This window comes from Brachyistius frenatus, unplaced genomic scaffold (genome assembly GCF_029030835.1).
Source record: "Brachyistius frenatus isolate BFR_SWC_R1_liver_20210118 unplaced genomic scaffold, ASM2903083v1 Contig_97, whole genome shotgun sequence".
Taxonomy (NCBI): Eukaryota; Metazoa; Chordata; class Actinopteri; family Embiotocidae; genus Brachyistius; species Brachyistius frenatus.
Genome location: NW_027210696.1, coordinates 1171509 through 1194678, shown reverse-complemented (window position 1 = coordinate 1194678; position 23170 = coordinate 1171509). Strand labels below are relative to the sequence as shown.

The 23170-nt window shown below is 41.1% G+C and overlaps 3 protein-coding genes across 4 annotated transcripts; 2 read left to right on the top strand and 1 right to left on the bottom strand.

The window, feature by feature from the left end:
* Nucleotides 1-2563: 2563 nt before the first annotated feature.
* cd9a (CD9 molecule a) lies at nt 2564-9251 on the top strand. 2 transcript variants are annotated; one of them, XM_069711107.1, is made up of 8 exons: nt 2564-3029; nt 5404-5506; nt 5612-5709; nt 6113-6187; nt 6488-6589; nt 7659-7748; nt 8124-8207; nt 8321-9251. In XM_069711107.1, the coding sequence occupies exons 1-8, from the start codon at nt 2961-2963 to the stop codon at nt 8384-8386; spliced, it is 687 nt and encodes a 228-aa protein (XP_069567208.1). In that variant the 5' UTR covers nt 2564-2960; the 3' UTR covers nt 8387-9251. The 2 variants fall into 2 exon arrangements, with proteins under 2 accessions (XP_069567208.1, XP_069567209.1); XM_069711108.1 differs by lacking the exon at nt 2564-3029 and adding an exon at nt 4431-4536.
* Nucleotides 9252-9322: 71 nt separating this feature from the next.
* Nucleotides 9323-12853, bottom strand: bbs10 (Bardet-Biedl syndrome 10). Its single transcript, XM_069711106.1, has 4 exons — nt 12849-12853; nt 12442-12657; nt 11404-12348; nt 9323-11219 (listed from the first exon to the last, which is right to left on the bottom strand). The coding sequence occupies exons 2-4, from the start codon at nt 12630-12632 to the stop codon at nt 10394-10396; spliced, it is 1962 nt and encodes a 653-aa protein (XP_069567207.1). The 5' UTR covers nt 12633-12657; nt 12849-12853; the 3' UTR covers nt 9323-10393.
* A 2286-nt stretch (nt 12854-15139) lies between these two features.
* On the top strand, nt 15140-20746 carry syt1b (synaptotagmin Ib). Its single transcript, XM_069711114.1, has 9 exons — nt 15140-15330; nt 16635-16806; nt 17794-17975; nt 18470-18583; nt 18704-18871; nt 18982-19149; nt 19504-19621; nt 20039-20172; nt 20264-20746. Exons 2-9 carry the CDS (start codon nt 16668-16670, stop codon nt 20468-20470), a joined length of 1230 nt encoding a protein of 409 aa, XP_069567215.1. The 5' UTR covers nt 15140-15330; nt 16635-16667; the 3' UTR covers nt 20471-20746.
* Nucleotides 20747-23170: the final 2424 nt, after the last annotated feature.

The window sequence follows — 23170 nt, the reverse complement described above, 5'->3', positions numbered from 1 at the left end:
TGCCTGCAGACTGACACCATCAAACACACTCAGCAGGACAATACCAGGATATGCCTACTGATCGCCTGGCTGAGTGATTAGTCTACACACACAAATCTGCATCAATGCCAAGCCAAACAAGTCTTGTGGAAAACACACATACTGGATATCTCACGCAATAACACTGCTTCAGTGGTGCCACATGCACAAACACAGGACTTGGCTACACCGAAATTACACACAGACGCCCCCCCCCCCCACACACACACACACTGGGAACATGTGCCAATCAAACACAGGACTTGGCTGCACCGAAATTACACCCCCCTCCCACCCACACACACACTGGGAACATGTGCCGATCAACACTCTCAGGTACAAATCTATACAATCATCTAAAAAAGAACAAAGAGAGCAAAAGAAAGAAAAATACTTCTGCTGCAGGTTTTTAAACATACAAACAAACATCCAGAATCCGTGTCATAATGTCCCAAATATGAAAAGAAAAACAGTTTCTCTGTGGCTTGAGGCAGTCTCAGTTGCCTCGGTCTCTGCTTGTAATCACAGACTGACACCATGATATTGGGATCCGGGTCTGTGGGGGCCAGATTATCTGATGGTATTGCGTGACAGAAAAGGATCTAAACATCTTAAGTGCCTAAGGTGACATTAATTATTCTGCCCGATAGGCCTTGTTTACAGAAGACATTTTTGTTTGTCATAGAGGGAAAAACACATGTATTAATAACAACAGTAACATTATTCAAGGGCCAAAATGGTTCCAATTGTGTGGCAATGAGCAGGTAAGCACAACAACCCTTTTTCACAACAGGCATTTTGACTTTCAATGGCAGAAAAAGCACTGGTAAAAAAGAATTTGAAAAAATAGCTCACTTCTATCAAGTGGCCTTGTGAATGAGCATGCACTTCACTATATCAGCATCAATCTAAATGGAGTGCAGTTCATTTTTGATCTTCAATTAAATAAATAATTTAAATAATGAAATATTGTTGTCACCTTTGCTCTTCTTACACAGTCATATCAAAATGTCTTCTGTAGAAAAAAAAAATCTGACTCTGGTGCAGACTGACTGATTGGCATCTCCTTGACTCTCCCATTTGCTTTGTTGCACCTTTACAGGCAGACAAATTGAAGTTTCAGGTGAAATCTCTGAATTACCATCATCGCTCCATTCACTTTCAGCAAAAGCAGATCTGTTATCAGACAGAATAACTAGGTGTGCGGGGCCTTAAAATATAATCTATGCAATAACACATCTGCATGTTGAGAAAGAACATTTTGTAACAAACTTGGGGCTATCATTATTCTTATGTTAACAACTAATTCATGATCACTTCGTTTCTGTCGGTATCAGTCTGTCTCCTTTAGTGTCTTATTTATAGCTTAAACCAGCTCGGCATGATATTTGAAGTTGGGTAAGAGGTTAAAGGCCACAAGGGCCCAGGTTGTGAATGTGAAACAATGTGTCCGTTACAGAATTGAGTTGCCAGTTGTGATTTCTGTTTCATAACATGGTTTGGAAAACGGCATGCTACGTATATCTGACCAAATGAATGAAATTCTAAACTCTCTGTTTATTATAAAATGCTGTACCTGCCTGCATATTCTTCGAGACTGTAATGAGAAAGCACTGTCTACTATGCTGATACATAAATACATTTCCTTTGCGACGACAGCAGGTGTTTGTGTTTTTCTTTATGTATCAAGAATCAAGCAGATTTTCCATGCCAAGGTTTAATGCAATGTTGCACCATTTATGGATCTCACTTTCTAATAAGCAATTAGGTCTGCAGTAAATGTTTTGTGTAGTTCAATAATAAAGGGGCATGATGTCCCATAAACAAATATTCTGTAGCTTAAAATGTCAATAAAGCCATCAGTAAGGTGGGTTTTGTACTTTCTAAGCAAAAGTAAGGGAGTCACATAAATATTAATACTAACACTACATTCATACACCTTAGGGCTATAGTTGAAATGTTGAAAACTGATTTTTGGCTTTGCAACGTTTTTCCAGAAGATAATTGGACCAAGGATGTTTTTTTCATTATTATTACTAATAACACCCTACTCCCAGTTTGTAAACAACAGTTAAGGGTGCCTAAATTGTGCACAACTTAAAATTGCTAACAACTATGGACGTAAAATGTTTACAAAGTTGTTTAGAAAGGTTGATGCAGACAACAATATCTGCAGATTGCATGCAGCACAATGCTCGGAAAGATTAACCGCTATACAAATTGTAAAACTGGTGTGTGTTAACAACAGGGGGTTAACAATGATGTATATGTGCCCGCCATGCACTGTCTGGCTCTAAACTCCGCCGCTCGCGGTGACATTGCTTACTCGTGCACCGTGTTCATTCATGTACATTAAATTCGTGAACGCGCTTTTCTTATTCTGGGAGAATTACGTCAACGCTTTGCACAGTGCTGCAGGAACTTGCAACCAAGAAGCCCACAGCGGGCTGCTGCTCAGTGCATTGCAGAGAAGACAAACACAGGATGAAGAATGTAGGTTCCCTTGCAAAAGACAATTACAGGATAGAATTAGAAAAATATATAATCTTGACATGAAAATGCTCTGAAGCAATGCCAACATTGCCAGATCACTGGAAAGTCCAGCAACATCCGTAAAGGAGTAGTGCAACAACAGCGGCCAATAATTTTGCACAATAAATTGAGAGTCTATTGAAAAGGAACAAAAGGGAAGCTAAAGTTTCTAGGTATAGGAGAGGAAGAAAAAAAAAAAACCAAAGAACTACAGGAGGCTCTGGCTGTGCAGCCGTGTGGGGGCGGACCACTACAGGCGCGCACTGCACGACGCGCTTTAGCGGCGGCGCGTCGGCAAATAACCTCGTTCTTGCATACTGACTGTTATTTAGAAGCTCTTCTCCTCGATTCTACCGTGGGTTTGCATTGGTGATACCATCGCAAGTGTGATCCATAGCTCAAGTACCGCCATGGCTGCGCTGTCGGGAGGAGAGATGTGCATCAAATACCTGATGTTTGCCTTCAACCTGGTATTCTGGGTGAGTCTAAAGTGGGGGAATATTTTTTTTCTCACACGCATCCTGTCTGTGTTTAAATATATACGTGAACGTGGGTGATCTTCGCGTGCATGCGCATTCGTGTGAGCGCAGGTTACTATAGTGAATTCAATTACAAGGTTTCCCAGATGCAGTCGTGCACGGAGTGTCACGGTTAGGCTACTTATCACAGAGTATTCTGAATGGACGATTTATGGCACTGGCCGCCACTAAATACAAAGTGTCCCAATGTTTGCGGAGAGCGAGCGGGCAGGAAGAATAATCCTCAGTGGCCAAGTGACCCACTTCCACCGCGCAGAGTAAGCTACACTTGAGAGTTTGCGCGCACAGCATTTTAATAATTACAATGAGGGAGAGAGAGTGTGAGTGTGTGTGTGGAGGGGCTTTATTGTGGTGGACAACGTGCCCGATACAGCCTAGTAATAAACCGGACTTCTGCTCGGTGAAGAGTTGCTCATGCCCGTCTGTGTGCGTGCGTGCCTTTGCGTGCTGAATTCTGGATATCCCATATAGGGTATTTGTGTCCTGCTGAGCCTGCAGGGTGTGTCTTACTGTGTCCGTTTGTGTGTGCTATGTGTGTGTGGTTACGGATGGATGTTTTGCCCTTTTATGAACGTTTCTAATTTGTGCAGCTATATATAGACCTAAGAATAGCCATTCATTACAAGGCAGACACCGCTTTCCCACTGTGTGAGAGAGAATTATCCCCCCCAAAAAACATTTGAGAATATTTAGATGGTTAAACAATACAAATACACTCGGTTACTCCTTTTCCCAAGAAAATGCAAGAAATGTTTCAGTGATGAACAAGATTTACGAAATCAATAAAGTGAATGTAAAATGTAACTTCATCAACAAGCTTTTATCTCTCAGTCAATGGAAAAGAAAGCCTGATCAAACCTACATTATCATGTGAGTGCAGATGTTTCCTTTTTGAAAATAACTTAAACAGGAATTGAAGTTGTGCCATAACCTGGTTATTCTTAGTTCATGAACTTTGCTCCCAATAAAAGCAGCTGTTGGTTAAAAGGAAGTACAAGAGGCTTGTTAGCTGTTGTCACACTCAGTTCAGACACCAGAGTAGTAAAGATGCTGCTTAACAGGTATTTTACGAAATGTTTCATCTCAACATGCCTGAACAGATCCCTCTGCTGCTACCTGCTGCTGAGCCCCGCATGCCCACATGACTTAAACACAGGCGGTTCTATAGACCCACACTGTACATGCATGAACATACACAATGGAGGTAGTAATATGGAAGTTTTGTTGAATAACACTTGCCACTCCCCAACTGTATAATCAGGTGGTTGTATGAAGGCGTGGTATTGAAAACGCTTTCCTTTTCCACCACCTTTTGCTTCTGCCTGGGAAGAAGTTAGCCATTAAACACTTGACAGTGGTGGACTGTGCAAACTGAATCAGCATGGCTGTTGCTGGGGGAATCAAGTGTTTGAAATATCTCATGTACATCTTCAACTTTTTTTTCTGGGTAGGTGTACTTTACTTCTTATCCTATCCTACGGTGCCTGTGTGAGAGATAGAGAAAGAAAAGGGGAAGCTTCTCCAACTGGTTGTACAGATTTGCACCACTGTGAGTCAGCCGTTTAACTGTACAACACAACATAAAAGAGATAAATCAACAGAAAGAATGCACAACAAAAAACTGTTTTCAGAGCACAAGAAAAACGCATAGAAAACACAGTGAGACTCCCACATTTTGAATAAAACAGGTTTCCTGCTTTCAACTGGGCCATCTAAGTTAAATATTCACTGGCCTGTCAACGCTGGGAAGGCGTGTAACTAAGTGCCTGTGTGAACGCACATTACACAATCCTCACACAAACATTTATAGTGGGAGTTTTAGGCTATTTTGTTCACATGCTATGTAAAAACAAATACTTCAGAGAGCGGTGTTGAAACGTGAGCATGCACACAGCTGTTGATGGTTTCACATGGCAATTTGTGTCAACATTAAATGTTGACGAATAAGGGAATGTATGAACATTTCATCATCATCATCTTTTTTTCTTTTATTTGTTTTCGAGTTGAGAAGCAAAGTTTCGGTAGGTTTGTTAGAAGTGTGGTGCTGCATTGGTAATGAATTGTGATGCGTGTAGATACATACTGTCGTTCGTTCTTGTTGAATAATAGGAATTGCTGATTAATAAGTTATTAGACATTGTCATTAAATTATCACTTCCTGCGATGGGTAGCGTCATTTGCCCAGAATAGGAATTTACAGATGTACGCAAGGTATTCTCCTTGACTAAAGTTTTATTAAGCAGACAGCAAACAGAATACATTCAGTGCTAATTGAAGTATTGCGTGTGAAAATATATGTTTTTGTGTGTTCTAGCTTGCAGGCACTGCTGTATTTGCTCTAGGACTGTGGCTACGATTAGACCCAAAGACCAAAAGCCTATTTGAAGGCACAGACTCACCATATGTGTTCTACACAGGTAAGATGCCCTGGACAGGCATGTTATCTAATATTTAAGCAAAGTTATGACTAGGTGACATATGTATTCTTATATGAATATGTGACATACTGTATGTCTTTGTAGGTGTGTATATCCTAATAGGAGCTGGAGCGCTGATGATGGCGGTGGGCTTTCTGGGATGTTGTGGGGCCATCCAGGAGTCTCCATGTATGCTGGGATTGGTTCGTACTACTTATTATTCTTCAAATAACTCTACATTAATATTCTAGTAACCTGTTTTGACTGAACTAACATAACATTTAAGCATTGTTTTAGTGATCTCTCTCTGCAGTGTTATCTCACTGTAGGAAGTATGCCTTTTGAACTGACATTGAGCCCACTAAGGAATATGAGCTGCCTGCTTCCAACATTGTTTACTGAACATTATCAAGGCCAGAGAGGAGTCTGTAGATTCCTCTGTACTTGCTCCCTCTGTCCCGCCCCGTCTGGCCATAATCTTCTTGTACTAATTCTTTCGGGAGGAGGAGCCTATGGAATTTGGATTCAGCTACACTCAGTTGACCTTACATGTTCGCATGGAAGCCAACAATCAGCTGAGTTAAATTTTGTTTTTCGTTTGTGCAGTTCTTCTTCTTCCTGCTTATCATGTTTGCCATTGAGGTAGCAGCTGGAATCTGGGGATTTTCCAACCAAAGCAAGGTAACTCAACAAGTGAAGAAAAAAATATGAATCTTACATCGTTCGCTATGATAACAAATCATAACACTAACAGCTGAAGTTTCAAGCACTACAGCAACTAGTATACTAGAGGCAACACTATCAGAAAAAGTGCTGCGTGGAAAAATATAACGCAAAGACCTCAAATAAATCAGAAAATAAACATGGGTATTGAAATAACTGAATCAATGTTGGGGTTTTTTAAAAGGCAGTGTGAAGAATTATTACATCTATGTGATTTAGTGACATTAAATAAATTCTTGGTTTATTGCTGTGTCGCAGGTGGTGAATGACATCACAACATCCTACGTGCAGATTTACAACAACTTCAAGACAACACGAGACGAGCGCCTCAAAGAGACACTGCGGCTGATTCAAAAGGAGGTGAGCCACGCCTGCTCCACTTCTGCCTCCCTCTAATTCAGACGGACTCTCATATCATCTAGAAGGAACTCGTTACAAAAAGCTTTTTGAGGAAAGTGCAACGTATTCCCACAGGAATAGCTTTTTCAGACTGATGAAGACTTTTCAAAACACAACAAGTATTTTTCAAAGTGTCTCTGATGACTTCCAAGTTGCAGGTCTAGCATATTACTAATAGGAAGAGTTCAGCATTTTTTTAAGTACTCGCTTTCTTGGTGGGAGTTAGATGAGAAGATTGATACAACTATCATGTCTTCATGTTAAGAGTAGAGCTCGAGCTGTGTGGCAAATGGCCTAGCTTAGCATCAAGCGGCAACCAACTGTGACATCACCCATTGGTTTGTGAACCGCAGTCACGAGGCCTCAAGTTCAGATTTTGACTGTCGCCATCTTGCGAGTTCGGAGCGGTTTGGAGCCAGAAGTTACCATGTTTCATATTTGGATGAGCTGGGGAGACGCGAGTGGTGGATCTGATTCGATCTGATTGGAAACCCGACGACATTCCATCACGCTCATCGATAGCTGGAACCTGACTGTGCAACAGGCCTGTCAATCAAACAGACATGGTCCTGAGGCCTATTTTCGAATTGATGATGAAATTATTTTCAGAGGGACCACCAGAAAACGTACAAGACGGAATGACTTTTGCAAACGACACCATAAGAAGCTCCAGTGGCTTTCAGTGGTCTTACTTTTTATGGCAATTCCACATTGGCCTCATTTTACAGACCCCAAAGCTACATCCACTTCTATGTATAGTCAATGCTTAGCTTCAAGCAAGTTAAGAGGGAGCCTGTTTCGTTAGCTCTGCCTAATCACTCTAGCAGAACAACCACAGTTGGGTGATAGAAAACAGGTCACTACCTTTGCGCTTCTTGTGATTTTATATATATATATATATTCATATATATAAAATATATAAATATATATATGGGAACTTAATATTGAACCAAAATGCATCTAGAAAAGACATGTTATTTTCTTCAAGTCAACTTGTTCTCTTAAGTTCTGATTTTGTGTGTGTTTGCAGCTAAACTGTTGCGGTCCAAATGGTATGATAGCAGAAACTGCCAAAGACACTTGTCCCCGTGGAGAGCCACTCGAGGAACTCATTATTAAGGTAAAACTACCACCTGCATGTGTGTATAGATTAGATGCGAATGCAACGAGGTAGTTCAGCCAAGAGACAGAGAACTAAAAATAACACTTCAATGAGAGACCATCCAAAAGATTTAACAGATGTCTGACTTGTTTCATCTCTGTGAGAGCTGGGGCAATTACTGTAAGTCAAATGCATAATTATGGTCTGATGTGAGTCACAAGTTTATCAGTCCTCCCTTTGCAGACTAATTCCCTCAGCCTTCTTGTAGTTACTATGGCAACAATGGTTTACTGGAGCCTACATGCACTGAGGCCGTCTATAACAGACACACCACAAGTCACTTTCAGCAAATGTTTAAAGAAAGCTGAAAGAAATGATGCTTATCTCTAACAGAGCTGTCCTGATGCCATCGACGAGGTGTTTGACTCTAAACTGCACATTATCGGAGGAGTAGGCGTCACCATCGGGGTCGTTATGGTGAGTGTACAACTGGAGTAACTGAAAGTCATCTCAAATTTCAATGTCTGGAGGATGAGCACAGAGCAGATATGAGCTAACTTAATCACAAGTGATGGATCTCTCTCTTACAGGTGTTTGGGATGATCTTTAGCATGCTCCTGTGCTGCGCCATCAGGAAATCTCGGGAGGTGGTGTGACACCCACCATCACACCCCAAACTCCTTGTTAATGTTGCATGATGTCATTCCTAGAGTCACATGACTCCCCACTGCCAATAGAAACACTGCTTGTTCAAGGAGGGACAACCTAAGCCAGACTGGGTGCAAATATTTCTGATTACAGTATACATCAGCAGTAACTGTGCTGCTAACACTTAGGCCCACCTTCCTGGACTAGATAAATGCAATGTGGCTATTAGGCCCCACTATAGAATGGGTGTCATCTGTGCTTCAGTGACAATATAGTACAGAAATGTGTAATTTTGTGGTAATTTGACTATAATTAGTGTTTGTGAACTAATTATTTAAACAAAAGATCATTGTATATGGATCACATTTCTATTGCTATCACTGGGAGTCACCTACTGGCAAGAACAGTCATGGTCCAGGGCCAAAAAAAGGCAAACACCACCACCTCAGCACAATACAGCAGCAGCCGATGCCTACAATTCCTTTTTCTAACAACACTGAAGTAAAATCATGGTGACTAGTAGCCAACTGAATGCCGAGCTGTAAACTGCAGTGACTGTGGATTTACTCAGCTTGGTATTAAGAGTAGCATCTTGGTTTCTTCATTGTATTGACATTATATTTGTTCTTGTACTTTCTTTCTACATCTCCTAATTTCCCCTTGTTTAAAACGCCTTTTAAGTTTTTGTCACATTTTGTAAATGTCTTTTTTTTTTAATTTCCTATGTTAGGTGTTTATATGGTACATGGTTTGATTATGCATTTTATAATGTCTGCTTCATTTTACAGCGATTGAGTTGATTAATACCATATGCACTATGTTTCACAGAGACAAACGTTAACAATGAGAGCCAAATAAACTACAATATACCGAGTTGACTCTGGACTATTATAATATGCCCTGCAATCAAGCATACACAAAATTAAAGTCAAATAAGCCTCTGGCTCCTCCGGTCACCCACTAATATTCACTAACAACATAGCAAAAACTTTGATATCAAATTGTTTCTTTATTAAATTGACTGTGCTTTGTGTGCACAATACAGGGGGGTATGTTGGGGTTAGAAGGGAGTGGATGTGTGGATAAGACTGTCAACAACAGTCAGGTTAGCTTCCAAGTGCACAGTGGGAAAAAAAAAAACATTCTGAAAACTCCCCCAGCTTGCCCTCCTTTGATATTAGCAACTGTGACTCATCTAGAGCACAAACAATGCCAAAGCTGTCTTTGTTTCCCACTTATCCTGTCACAATTAATCTACGGAAAATTCATGTTCACATCCAGGGACGCAGTAGTTACGGTAAACGGTATGTTTTGTGTCGGGTTGTGAGTAGTTCATGTCTAAATGACTCACCATTTTCCCCCAAAAAAGGGGTGAAAATAAGAGTTTGTGTTCTTCTGATTACAGCAGAAGGAAGTATGCTGTGATTTGGTTGTTGATAGTCGGGTGTTGCCCTCTCAAACGACTCACCCCCACTATGGAGATAACACTGATTATAAAAAGGAGTGTGGATATTTGTGAGGCAGTGTGTCCATGCTATTCAGTGTGAATACTTTTTGTGTAATTATGTGTAGTGGCCAAGGGAAGAGGGCAGGAAAACAGAGATAAGGAGAAATTATGAAGGAAAAAATAAAATTACCATAAGTCCAAGAGGAAGCATGCCAACATCAACACTTATGCACTTCACACAGTAGATAAAGACAATATTATTGAAGACCAATTGCACATTCTGTCCCATACTAAGATTAACAGCGAGTTGTTTAATGTTTTTACTGTTATTGCCAAAACTTGCACTGATTCATAACAGGATGGTGCAGAGTCACCTTAACATTTTATTAGCCTATAAACTGCACCACACTAAAATACTCCCATTAAATGCAATTTATGTTGCAGTGCAAAAGACTTGTATCATAAATACACTGCAGTGGAACAAACAGAAAATACTCCGGCCATATACAATTTGTAACTACTGAGACGAAATATGTTTATGGCTTATATCTTTGCACACAACACAATCTCAGTCCTCATCCTCTGTGTCCTCCCAGGAAGTGTTTACAAGTCTGCGTGATTGTGTGTGTAAGGCAGTGTGTGTATGCAGCACGGTGTCGACCCGGAGGAGACTTGTGACACACTGAAGCACAGCCAGAAGTAGCTGGTATTTACAGGAGACAGATTCAAGGCCCAAGTCCAACAAAAAAACGTTTGATGACACGTCACCCGTTCCATAACAATGCAAGCTTAGTCTACCATCCTGTAGGGGACCTTCAGTCTGTACGGGGATTGTGTCACGTTCTTGTTCATGTACAAGGCTGACAGGGTGGGAAGGATTTGGAATAAGACTCCTAACCCTGGTTTGAGTCTGCAGGAAATGTTGCGACCTGTGAGAGTAAATCTGTCGGGGCACACTCAACAGGGCATTTGCCAACAGCTGGGAAACAGGGATACCAATATTTGAGTCATCTAAAACTGACCAACAGCGGGCATGTTGTAGAAGGGCATGGTTTAAGAGAAATTCAAATGTCCCACCTGCCGGTATCACACAACCCGGCTCGAACGCACACTCATAGAAAGAATGTATATTGGAAGATCCATATGTGGTTCTGTCAGTCTGTTTGTCCGTCTGTAAAGATGTGCATTTGTGTGATCGCAAGGTTCTCTTTGATGCTGCAATTGCACTCACACGCATGGGGTCCCGAGATGTGGTAGCAAGTAGCATGCGGATGGCATCTTGAAAAGCACGTGTATACTGTTCAGTTTGCCCTTCACTTGGGGCACAAATGACCAGACTATAGGGTTTGACCACAACCTTTTCTTCTGGATCTTGAAAACCCACATGGACATACCTTTGAAAAAAAAAAAGAGAGAGAAAAAAAAAAGGCCATTAACAGTTTGACATCTGCTTGAGAAAACACCAGCAATTATCGCCCTGTGGAATACAAGGTGTGGATACGTCACTTGATATGCACAGTATGTGTGACTTTGCACATGTGCAATGTATAAGTGAGAAGAAGAGTTGTGTTTTCATACCCGAGTGCTCCCAGCTGTATTGGTCGGCAAAAACTCAGCAAAGCAACATGCTCTGGTCCAATCATCTTGCAGTCTGAAACGGGTGTGGCCCCGCTTAGCTTGGCAAAGAGAGAAAGCTCATCTTCGCTGACACACTCCACACAGCACATCTCTGCCTGTTTGGCTAAGGCCAGGACAGCAGCAGATTGTTTCACTGCAGACAGAAGCACAGATACACCTAAAGTCTGTAGGTTTGCAATAAGGCCCTCTAGTGACCTTTCCATCCAGGCACTGAAGTGCACGATACTTCTCCCTTCCAACACTCTGCCTGCACATCCCACCTCAAGCACGTCTCCTGTATTGAGCAATTTTGGCTGCAGGGACTCAGTGAAAACGACTGCTTTAATTGGCTGGTGGTCAGTCTGATGGAGTGGAGTGGAAAAATCCCTATGAATGACCTGCCCCTCAATCAAACGTGAAGAGCTAATAGGGAAGCCTGATACAGGTGTATGCAGTGCAAGGAAGTTGTCATTTACAAACTCAAGTGAGGAGGAAGCCAGGTCATTTTTAAACTTCCAGTGGCTGAGCAGTTCACATGTGAGGTCACTAATAAAGTCACAGTGCGTGTGACCAAGACGTGTATGAAAAAATGATACCAGCAGCTTTTGAACATGTGATTGTGTATTTGCAGTGAAATCCTCCAATGAAACAAAGCATCCATAAGGGATCACTTTCACAGCAATGAGATGATCCAACTCCTTCAACGCAAATGCAAACAGTTTGTCAGCCATGTGCCTGGCAGTGGCAGCTTCTGCTGCTTTCGTGGAGTTATAAGAACGAGACAAGTTAGGCTCCTTGCCGGCTGTTGCGTGGATCATCCGTAGTAATGACGCCAGGAGCAAAACAAACGTCTTCGATCCATCGCCTGTTACAGTGCTGTGCTTCCAGACACACTCCACCACCATCCTAACATGAGGAACACACAAACACAGTACAACTGGGTTGACACCAGACAAAGCAGTATTGTAGTGAAAGTAGCTTGCGTGTCTGTGCATTAACCTGGCCAGAGGATGCTCCAGTTGCAGTGCTGTGAGAATTTGTGTCCCACTACGGCTCAACATCGCCTGACCCGTGTCGCGGGTGAACAGCACCTGTCCCCCATCAGGGCCAAAACTGCGAAGGATGACGGACTCCAGGGCACACACTGTCTGTAGGACCTGTTTAAGGTGGCAATGCGCCAACGGCAGCATCCTCACACCACGAGATGCAGGCAGGCTGAAATTTAAGGGACAAGGGGTTGAACTCGGTTGCAAAAATCTATACAATACATATACATACACAATAAACAAAAACAGGATTTTTAAAACACAAGTCATTTTAAGAAGTCACTCTTCGGGTTGAGCATCACACGGAGGGCCCAAATATAACATTTCAACTCATCATATGAAACAGCGGGGCCATCTTACCGTCTCTCATATGAAACGCAGTGCTGCAAATGGTACGGTTGACTGTGGCGTAGGAAAAGGCGTCGGAATGGATCTACAGTGGCTTTTGTGCTGGGCAGACTCCCAAAAGCCTAAAAGACGCAGAGACAATTAACTACATCACAGGTCTTGACAGCCAAAGCAGATGTACGGGTGGAAGGCTTGGAGTGGCTGGCAGGACAAACATCATTAAAGGATCTGGGACTTTTTTGGCTGGAAGTTGATCTGGCTGTATTTAGTGCTGCTTTAAGTCTCTTCACATTTAACTAACCATCTGGGACACTTGTATTTAATTTTTTTTTTTTTTTTTTTTACCTGGAAGCAGCTTTATGTAACAGTGCATATTACACAAGCCCGAAGACCTTAAGTGGCTGCAGTTTACCATCAGAAAGCGTCTCTGCAATAACAGAAAGCTCCTTATACTTCAGTCCTCCCGAAGGACAACGCGAATACTAACCCTCGTCTTTAAGTCTCTTCTTCTATCGATATCCTTTCATTGCGACGTACCAGTCTCGGTACAGCTCACGAAACTATTCGGCAAACTCAACAATCATTTCTGAACGTGGCTAGTTAACTTAGCATCTGCTGGCTGGGAAGATAGGCTAACAAATACACTCAACTGCGGCTCACGCGAGCTCATTTGAAACGAAAGCCCCAGAAATGACTTCATCCACGATGTCCTGACGCACAGAAAGACGAAAACAACATATTTCTTTGAAATAACGACGCGATATAATTTAGCAGAGTTTACCACCAGTCAATCACAGACGCGCTCCTGTTTCTCAGGGAGACGAGTCTTCTTCTCTGGTGGGTGGATAGATTAGATCACAAACCACTGCTGCCACCTAGAGTTTCGATTTAGGAGTTGCTTTTCTACGCCTTAAAAAGCAATTTGTATTGTTTGTATACTGTATGTAAACTTAACAAAATATATATGTATATATCTGAACAGAAAAAAAAAATCTAAATCACTGTTTATATATATATATCGCATAGATAGACACAATAAATATATATATATATATATATATATATATATATAGAGAGAGAGAGAGAGAGAGAGAGAGAGAGATTATCTTTTTACACACATATGTTAAGAGTATTTATGTAAGTTATGTAACTTCCTTGGGTGAGTTCAGAGCAACAAACCAGGACACCAGATATTGTGTGTTTAAACATTGTGTCTATGTATGCGATGAATGTTTTGTCTGATTGCATGATCTTGTTGTGATATTCTATTCAGTGAGTGTAATTTGTTCTGAGGTTTCTGTTGTTCTCTTTTTTTTTTTCTTTTTGTTTCAACAATGAAAGCGTAATTAGCCTCAGACATAACTGTCCAGAGGTCAAAAAGAGGGATTTCTGACATGTCATCTTAGAATGTGTCACAAAAACGAATTAAACAACATTTACTGCTCGTAAATATTTTTGCCATAAGATAGTGGATCCCACAGTTCATATTTCTATACATCTCAAACAAAGGTTATGTCGAGCTCCTTCCTGCTAAGCGCCCCCCCCCCCCCCAAGCCCTCTCTCTGCCTCGGTCTCACCCTTCCTTCTGTACAGTATCTCTGGAACCTCAAGGTGAACTAGGCGGGGCCGGAACCTGATCTCTGTGTTGCTGCAGAAACCACATCCTAAGTTTCTAAATCAGGCAACATCATCTATACATAGACAATATGAGACAGTTCTGCAGCTACTGCCAGATGTACAGATGCATGCACGCACACACACACACACACACACACACACACACACACACACACACACACACACACACACACACACACACACACACACACACACACACACACACACACACACACACACACACACACACACAGAGCTGTCCATGCTGAATGTAAATGTCCTCTATTGCTGAACTCTCAGTATGCTAACGAGCTTTTAAAAAGCCGTGTCACTACACTGATGAATATGCATCAGTGGCCTGGTGAGGGTGACCTGTAGGAGTGGGACAGAGGTCACAAGAGGTGGGGCGTCAGGAATAAGGACCGGGGCTCCCGTGAGACCTGAATGGACAGAAAAGAACACATTCACACAAACACATAACACACACACACACACACACACACACACACACACACACACACACACACACACACACACACACACACACACACACACACACACACACACACATACACACACATAGAGGGAAGCAACACAAGATGACGGAGCTGCAATTTCACCAACCCCAACCCTATCTTGTCCAACCCGCTCTCTCTCCTTCTCACTCGATCCAACTTTCACACACCTGCACTGCCATCCTTGATGTCCAAGACACCCCCCCCCACACACACACACACACACACAGCGACGTGCTGATACTTACCTCACTGTTTCTCTCTGCCTCTGGTTCTGTGATCTTCTCCTCCTCCTCGACTTCTCTGTAAGGAAAAGGAATACTTGTGAGTCTGAAAACCACCACTGGGACAACTGAATAAAGGTATGCCTCTGATTCCTATTATTTTTCATCGTTGTTTCATCAATCCAAATGACTATGATCTACTTATATCTCACCTGTGGTAGTAACTATGTCTAAACTCACGTAAGCACAGAAGATTACAAAAACTATTAATTAGATCTGAGCAGGTCATTTTATTTTTTGCCGGATAAAGACCTTGGTAGAACAACACCATTACAATGAATAATGTAGCTAATTTGTGATTTCATTTTAATAATTTTCTTTTGATTCCACAAAAGAATTAAGGTTGAGAACATTATCAGCGTCCAGCGTCCCCCCCCTCCACCTCCCTCCCATTAGTGTCTTAAACTTGAAATTTTAGCGACACAGAGTCTCCATGTCAGTGGTAGAATATGTTATACTGTATAATGTTATGTACTGGCAGCATTGTTGGATCAGGTGTGAAAAGAGTTGCAACTGCATTAACAGGAGAGACCGAGACCATATGGTGTGAATCCCAAATCATTCATTATATACTACGGTAGCAAAATTTTTACATTTAGGGCAATTTATATCATATATACGGTATATGCACGACATGACTATATAAAATATGTAAATTATTTATGAATACTTTGACAAAAGTACATCAGAATCAGAGATATTTCTTAAAATACATAATGATCAGTATTAAAGCTGTTTGGCATCACTAACGGTTCCTCTAGATGTTCTTTAACTTATGTTTGCTTCTGCTGCTGTTAGTGTATCAGTGGTGGTTTCTGTTTGTCTTTTTCAGACAAAACCTGTGTATAACCCTGAAAATGCAGACATAAACTCAGATCAGTGTCTGCTTGGGTGTGATCCTATCTGCTGATTCAGCCCCAGACATTCAATAACTGTGATGCCCACGGAATAGAAAATAACATGACAAAACATTTTCGCACTCGGGGGTCACGTTTTTGGCAATGGGACTTTCCTCTCATTTAGTTTGTTTGCCTGGGCAAAGCACGACCTTGTCACGTGATTCTCACCTCTGGCGGCTCAATGTGGAGCAGCAGAGGTCCACGCATGACGCTTCAACCCACACCTCCGTGTCATCAGGTTTCAGATCCCGTGTTCAAGTGTTATTGCCAGGCCAGCAGAAACAGAAGTTATTTGACACTGATGGTCATACAGTGCGGCACATTATTGTTTCAAATATCTGCTCGACAGTAGTTATGGAAACTCTGCTCCAGCGTGTACGTGTGCTTATATTGTTTGTTTAGATATTACGTTTTTTTTTCTTTCTGTAACTCTTTGTGTTTTGTTGGAGTGTAAAGTTCTATAAATTTATGTTTCTCTGACAGTTAAATTCTGGATTCACTGTCACTACTCCGATAATGACTGGGAACCTTCGAGCTGCCCTGAGCACATCATCTACGCCGACCCATTTGCCAAATGTAACAACCACACCAAGCCAAAAACAATCCGGGGTTCACAGTCCCAACAAGTTTGTGAATGAACTACGCAGCATCCACAGTGAGTTACACACCTGACTTAATCTTCGTAGTCGCAGATATAAGTCTTGACATGTATTTGGGACACAAGTCCAAGCACAATAGACAGTGAATAATTTAAGTATAATGAGGTAGGTTTCTGGCACATGAAGGAATTAAATGTTATGTCTACCACATGAGAAATGGAGGCAGAACTTCAGGATAGCTCTGTCGTGTTTACTGAATATGAATGGAATAACAACTTGGCAACTCGCTCACTGTCAAGACGTGCAAGTTTAATATTTCAAATCTCCAATATTTGAGTTTTAAATAATTCTTTATGGTAAAATGTTGAAAACACACACTAACATTCTAAATATCTAGAAGGGCACTCAAGAAGCATAAACCTCTGCCAAAGCCAACAGTCCACTCTTCTATTATAAGCACATCTGCAAACGCAACCACAATATATGTCTGGATATCCTTTGTGTGAAAATATTCCATTTAATGATTTCTATTTTTTTTGGTGGGGAGGGGTGAGGGGGGTAGCTAGTAGTTCAGACTACTTAGAGTTGTATATGCCACTGCTTGTAAATTAATGTACAGTTTATTGGAACATCAAAATTGCAAGTCATGAAAAATGTCATCACATCACACCCCTTGATAGCAAAGTCAGATATCGCTTCAATGACACATTAGATCAAGCAGGATACAAGGACCTGATACCAGCGCAACACCAACCCAAAACATGGCCTTAAAATGACCACAGATAGCTTGAACTGCTCTGCATTTCCCAGCGTAACCGACTTTTTGTTCACTCTGTGTTGATATAATTCGAAGAGTTGTATTTTACTGTTAACCCTTAATTATGTCACAACACACTGATGATATAGAATTTGCCTATCCCCACATTAACTATATGTTAACAATTTAGGGTTAACACTATGTAAACACTAATTTGAAGTGGCTGACTGAAAAAGTGTGTAAAATATTTAAGTTTCATCAATGTGTGTGTCTTGTGGATTTGCAGTGCCGCCATGGGCTGCTGTGGCCCTTTGGTTTGTGAGTTTGTGCATGGTGCTGTCGTGTGCTGTGTGTGTGTGGAAGAAGTGCTTGAAAAAGAAGGACAAGGACAGAGAAAAGGACAAGAAAAAGGGAAAAGAGAAGGGCAAGGGAGACTTTGACACCGAAATGGATGGAGGTTACAATGAGGTAAGCAAGCACACACACACACACACACACACACACACACACACACACACACACACACACACACACACACACACACACACACACACACACACACACACACACACACACACACACACACACACACACACACACACACACACACACAGCAGATGCATTGTCCTTGCAGTGTATCATAGTCCTGACATCCAGGTCGCCCAGGACTAGTAAAACTGTCAGTGCTTGTTAAGACTAATGGATGTTTTGTACATCCCTCATGTTGTGGTAAAAGTTGGGGTGAGGTGGGAGCTAACTTATTTTGGTGTGTTGGACTGTCTTTAAGGATGCATGTTACATTTAAACACACTGATGATACAGAATTTGCCTGTCCCCTTTAATCAACACACAAATCTTTGACAGTAACATTATCCTCAACTGTGTCTGGCAGCGGAGTGCCTCATAAAACTTTTACAGCCATGTTTTTTTCCTGCATGTGATGTGTGTCTGCGTGCGTGCAGCCCCTGAAAGACGAACTTCACAAAGAAACAGAGCTTTCCGATAATGAGCCCAAGGAGGACGAGAAGCTGGGCAGACTACATTTCACATTAGACTACAACTTCACAGATAATACGGTGAGTTGCTGCTAGCCAGAATGACATGTTTTGCTCACCATCTGCCAACTTTGAAATCTCCCTGTCAATTAGCCAGCGTCTCTTTACTCTCTTTTACCATCCTCTGCTATCACACTGTAGCTGGTGGTGGGCATCGTGCAGGCTGCAGAACTGCCTGCGATGGATGTGGGAGGCAGCTCTGACCCTTATGTTAAACTCTATCTGCTCCCGGACAAAAAGAAAAAGTTTGAAACCAAAGTCCATAGAAAGACTCTGGAACCCAACTTCAATGAGACTTTCACATTTAAGGTACAGTTAACAAATTGATTTAAACAAAAATTAAATAATTAAATAAAAAGGAGATACACAATACATTTCAAATTGTTGTTTCTATTTGTGTTTTTGTGTTGTTGCTGTAGGTACCGTACACTGAGCTTGGCGGGAAGACTCTGGTGATGACTGTGTACGACTTTGACCGCTTCTCAAAACACGATGCCATTGGAGCTGTGAAGATACCGATGAGCAGCATGGACTTCAGCCAGTCTCTGCAGGAGTGGAGGGATCTGCAGAAGGCAGAGAAGGAGGAGGTGGGAGCACACTGTGAGAGGGAAAGTTAAACTTGATAAAAGGCCCATAAAAGTCAAATACTTTGAAGCTGTTAATCAGTGGGAAGCACAATCTTTTTTTAAATGTTTTCATAAGTGTTTCTTTATATTCAAGGAACAAGGTTTCTTAATGTTTCTTTGTTTGAGTAAAATCAAATGGTTTTTTTCCCTTATATTTACATTTGATTGTAAAGCCAAGAATACTGTACATTTCTGAAGGATGCTATCTCTGAGATAAATCACAGTCTCGTGAACATTTATTTTAAGTCATGATTAAAATAGTCAAGTTATTAGACATTTTTCCAACAATATAGTCTCTTTTTTTGTGTGTATCAGAGCGAGCGGCTTGGAGACATATGCTTGTCCTTGAGGTATGTGCCTACTGCAGGGAAGCTGACAGTGGTGATTCTGGAGGCCAAAAACCTGAAGAAAATGGATGTGGGTGGATTATCTGGTGAGTTAAGCAGAAAAACATCTGGATTCACATAAGATTTAAGTTCCATGTCAAATTTATTGTTACAAAAATGATGGGAGATTTTTTTTGTGTGCAAATATTTCTGTGCCAGTCCAGTTCAATAAGGTTTTTAAAATAAATTTAAACAGCTCTAGTAATAAAAAAATGTAATAATATATTCATATTCTTTGTGATATGACTAGGTGTACTCTAAATACCACAGACTTGCTGGCTCTAGCTGAGCATTAAGTTCTTATCATCACCTTTATAGTGGTGGTCCACTTTCAAGCAGTTTCTATTTAAGGAAAATCAGGAACTACTACAATAGATGTTATGTTCCACTGATGGAGTTACTGCCTCGGTGCCAGGCTGTTGGTCTGCTGCTCTGACATAAAACCTCCCTGTTCTCACTCCCAGACCCTTATGTGAAGATCCACTTAATGCAGAATGGGAAAAGACTCAAGAAAAAGAAAACAACGATAAAGAAGCACACTTTGAACCCTTACTACAACGAGTCTTTCAGCTTTGAAGTGCCATGTGAACAGATAGAGGTATACATATTTGTACATGCTCATGCTGCACATACACATAAATACAACCATGAGAAATGCATGTTTTTTGTGTGTTTTTTTTGTTTCGTAGAAGGTGCAGGTAGCAGTGACGGTGTTGGACTATGATAAGATTGGGAAGAATGATGCCATCGGGAAGGTGCTGCTGGGTAGTAACAGTACTGGGACTGAGCAATGCCACTGGTCAGACATGCTGGCTAACCCCCGTCGGCCAATAGCCCAATGGCATAGCCTCAAAGCAGAGGATGAAGTCAACGTGCTTATTTCCAACAAGAAATAAAACTGTCACCCCAGTCGGCAATGAAACCCAGGACTTACCTCAGCTTCTTACAATTTATGTTCCTACCTCTCCCCTAATTGCCCTTTAAAAAAAAAGTTAAGCTACTTAACTGGGTAAATCTACCCAGTGATACCCTGCTTTAGCCTTGACACTATCAGACTCACTATTACACACTGAAAGCTCTGATTCTCCAGTAATACCCTTCTACTGCTTCTACCCAAGATGTTCTTTTAAACACAGCTGTATCACTATGTACAGTGCTATTAAACCAAATGAGATTTTTTTTACTTGTGAGAGTCATCTGTTCTGCGTTGCTCGACATGCCAGCTAAACGGATATGACCAAGATTAACCTGCAGAGGGAGACAATCCAAAGCCCTGAAATGAAAAGAGATTCTCATATGACTGCTAGTATGTCTCTACTTTCAATATTACTTCAATAATTGCTTGTTATCATTTATTATGAATGTAAATGATCTACAATAAATTAAAATGTTATACCACTGTGACAAATTTCAACAAAAATAACACATATTGAAGCAAAGAAAGTGCACTAATTACAGTGTTGGCGTTCAGCCTAGAATGAGAGAAAATCCAAGATAATGTCTTGGCATCATACTTTATAGATGGCCTATAAGCATCATCACAGTGGACAGAGAACAAGCCAGAATCTCAGAGTTTTCTAGGTCTTGATCTTTAGTGAGCTTGCCATGAAAGCGCACTACATAAAAAGGACTTTGTATTAGTCAAGTGATCCAGCATGTGCAATACAAGCAATTAAACCCCCTAATATAAGTTGTGTCCAACGTAATGCTTTATTTAAAAATGTTAAATAGTGGAAGATAACGCTTGTAAATTAATCCTACTTCAGAAATAAGCAGTGGAGCAATTTACATCCTTTCTAATTTATCAGGAGACATGTGTCCTCACACCTCATGACATCTTATTCTGCTGCTTTGATAAACAAAATAGATGTGAAGAGCAAATGGACACATAACAGAAATGAGAACAAGATAAAGTTGTGCCCTCCCCTGTACATATGTTGAACAACAGGACTGCCTTCCCATCATATGGAGGCTGAGAGTTTATTCCCTTTTTTGACACATAGCACATGCAGTATAAGCTTCACAACAGTAGTTTTATTGGGGTACAATACACTGGGCTCTCCTAGCTATATTGTACAGCTTTTCTTGTGTCAGCACCATATATGTGGTTATACCAAATTTAGCAGTCACATCTGCTGAGGTACTGCACTTCAGGTATATGGAAGATGTTTTTTCTTGAATTTATTATTATTATTTTTTTTAATCTACACACTTAATGCACATAGCAGAAACTTAATTAATATAACTTCCTGCCTCTCTACCATTAATTAAAAACACCAATGAGTAATAAAAGGAGATGCAAGCTAAGCCATCTAAGTCAAAATCGCGAGTTGATATTACATTTATCCTTTGTTATTATTTAGAAAAAGATAAATAGAGCAGTTATTAATTCAATTGCCTTTTTAAACTAGTAAACAAAATCGCTGACAAAGATGAACACAAACTAGCAAAGGTCCTATAATTTTTTTTACACTTTTCATGTGTTTTAATTGTACTCTTGATATCTGTATGACACAATTTTTGTGGTTTTAAGTACCAAAATCCTCTCGGTATACAGTCAATTTACACGTGTGCCCTTCCAGTAACAGCTGCTTTGTGTCTGTGGTGCATTAATATTGATGACCCTCTCTTCTGATTGGCTGGCCTCGCGACAGAATGACCGCTCTAGGTTTTGATCGGTAACGGGCCGTGGTGATGGGGCTTGTGCTGGATTGGATCAGCCCAACCAATATTTAAGTTAAAACTAGTCCTGTAAAGTTCATGCTTCATATAATAAGATAAAAAGTATGTTTATTATTCTAAATTCAGACAAAACGGAAGTTATTGTACTTGGTCCTAAACACCTCAGAAACTCTTTCTGCAATCACTTAGTTACTCTAGGTGACGTTGTCTTGGCCTCCAGCAAAACTGTGAGGAACCTTGGAGTCATATTTGATGAGGATTTGTCCTTTAGACACCATATAAAGCAAATTTCCAGAACTGCCTTCTTTCATCTACGTAATATTAATAAAATCAGGAAAATCCTTCCTCAGCGTGACGCAGAAAAACTCATTCATGCGTTTGTTACTTCTGGGCTTCTTCTTTCTTTTGCAGATGTCCCGTCATGGAGCTGCATGTCTCTGCCCTGCGCTTGTCGTCTCCACCAACAGTTCTTCTCTTCTATCTCTATGCTGTCCTTTTCTCTCTCTGCTCTCCTCTCACCCCAACCGGTCGAGGCAGATGACCGTCCACCTCTGAGCCTGGTTCTGTCGGAGGTTTCTTCCTGTTAAGAGGGAGTTTTTCCTTCCCTCTGTTGGAGGTTTTTCTCCCTTAAAGAGGTTGTTTTTTCCCCCCCTCCTAGCTTATGTGGGAATTGTTGGGTTTCTCTGCATAATATTGTAAAGTCTTGTTGTAAGGACTTTAACGTGTTAAGTGCCATGAAATAACCTATGTTGTGACTTGGCGCTATATAAATAAAGTTGAATTGAAGTTGAATTGAATCTCTCTAGCTCTAGCTTTGTAAACTGCCTGTCTACTCGTGTCTCCTAACGCTCCCCACCCCATGTGCATGTGAGCAGCCAGAAATTTGACATATAACTTTTGAGGTGAAAACTTCC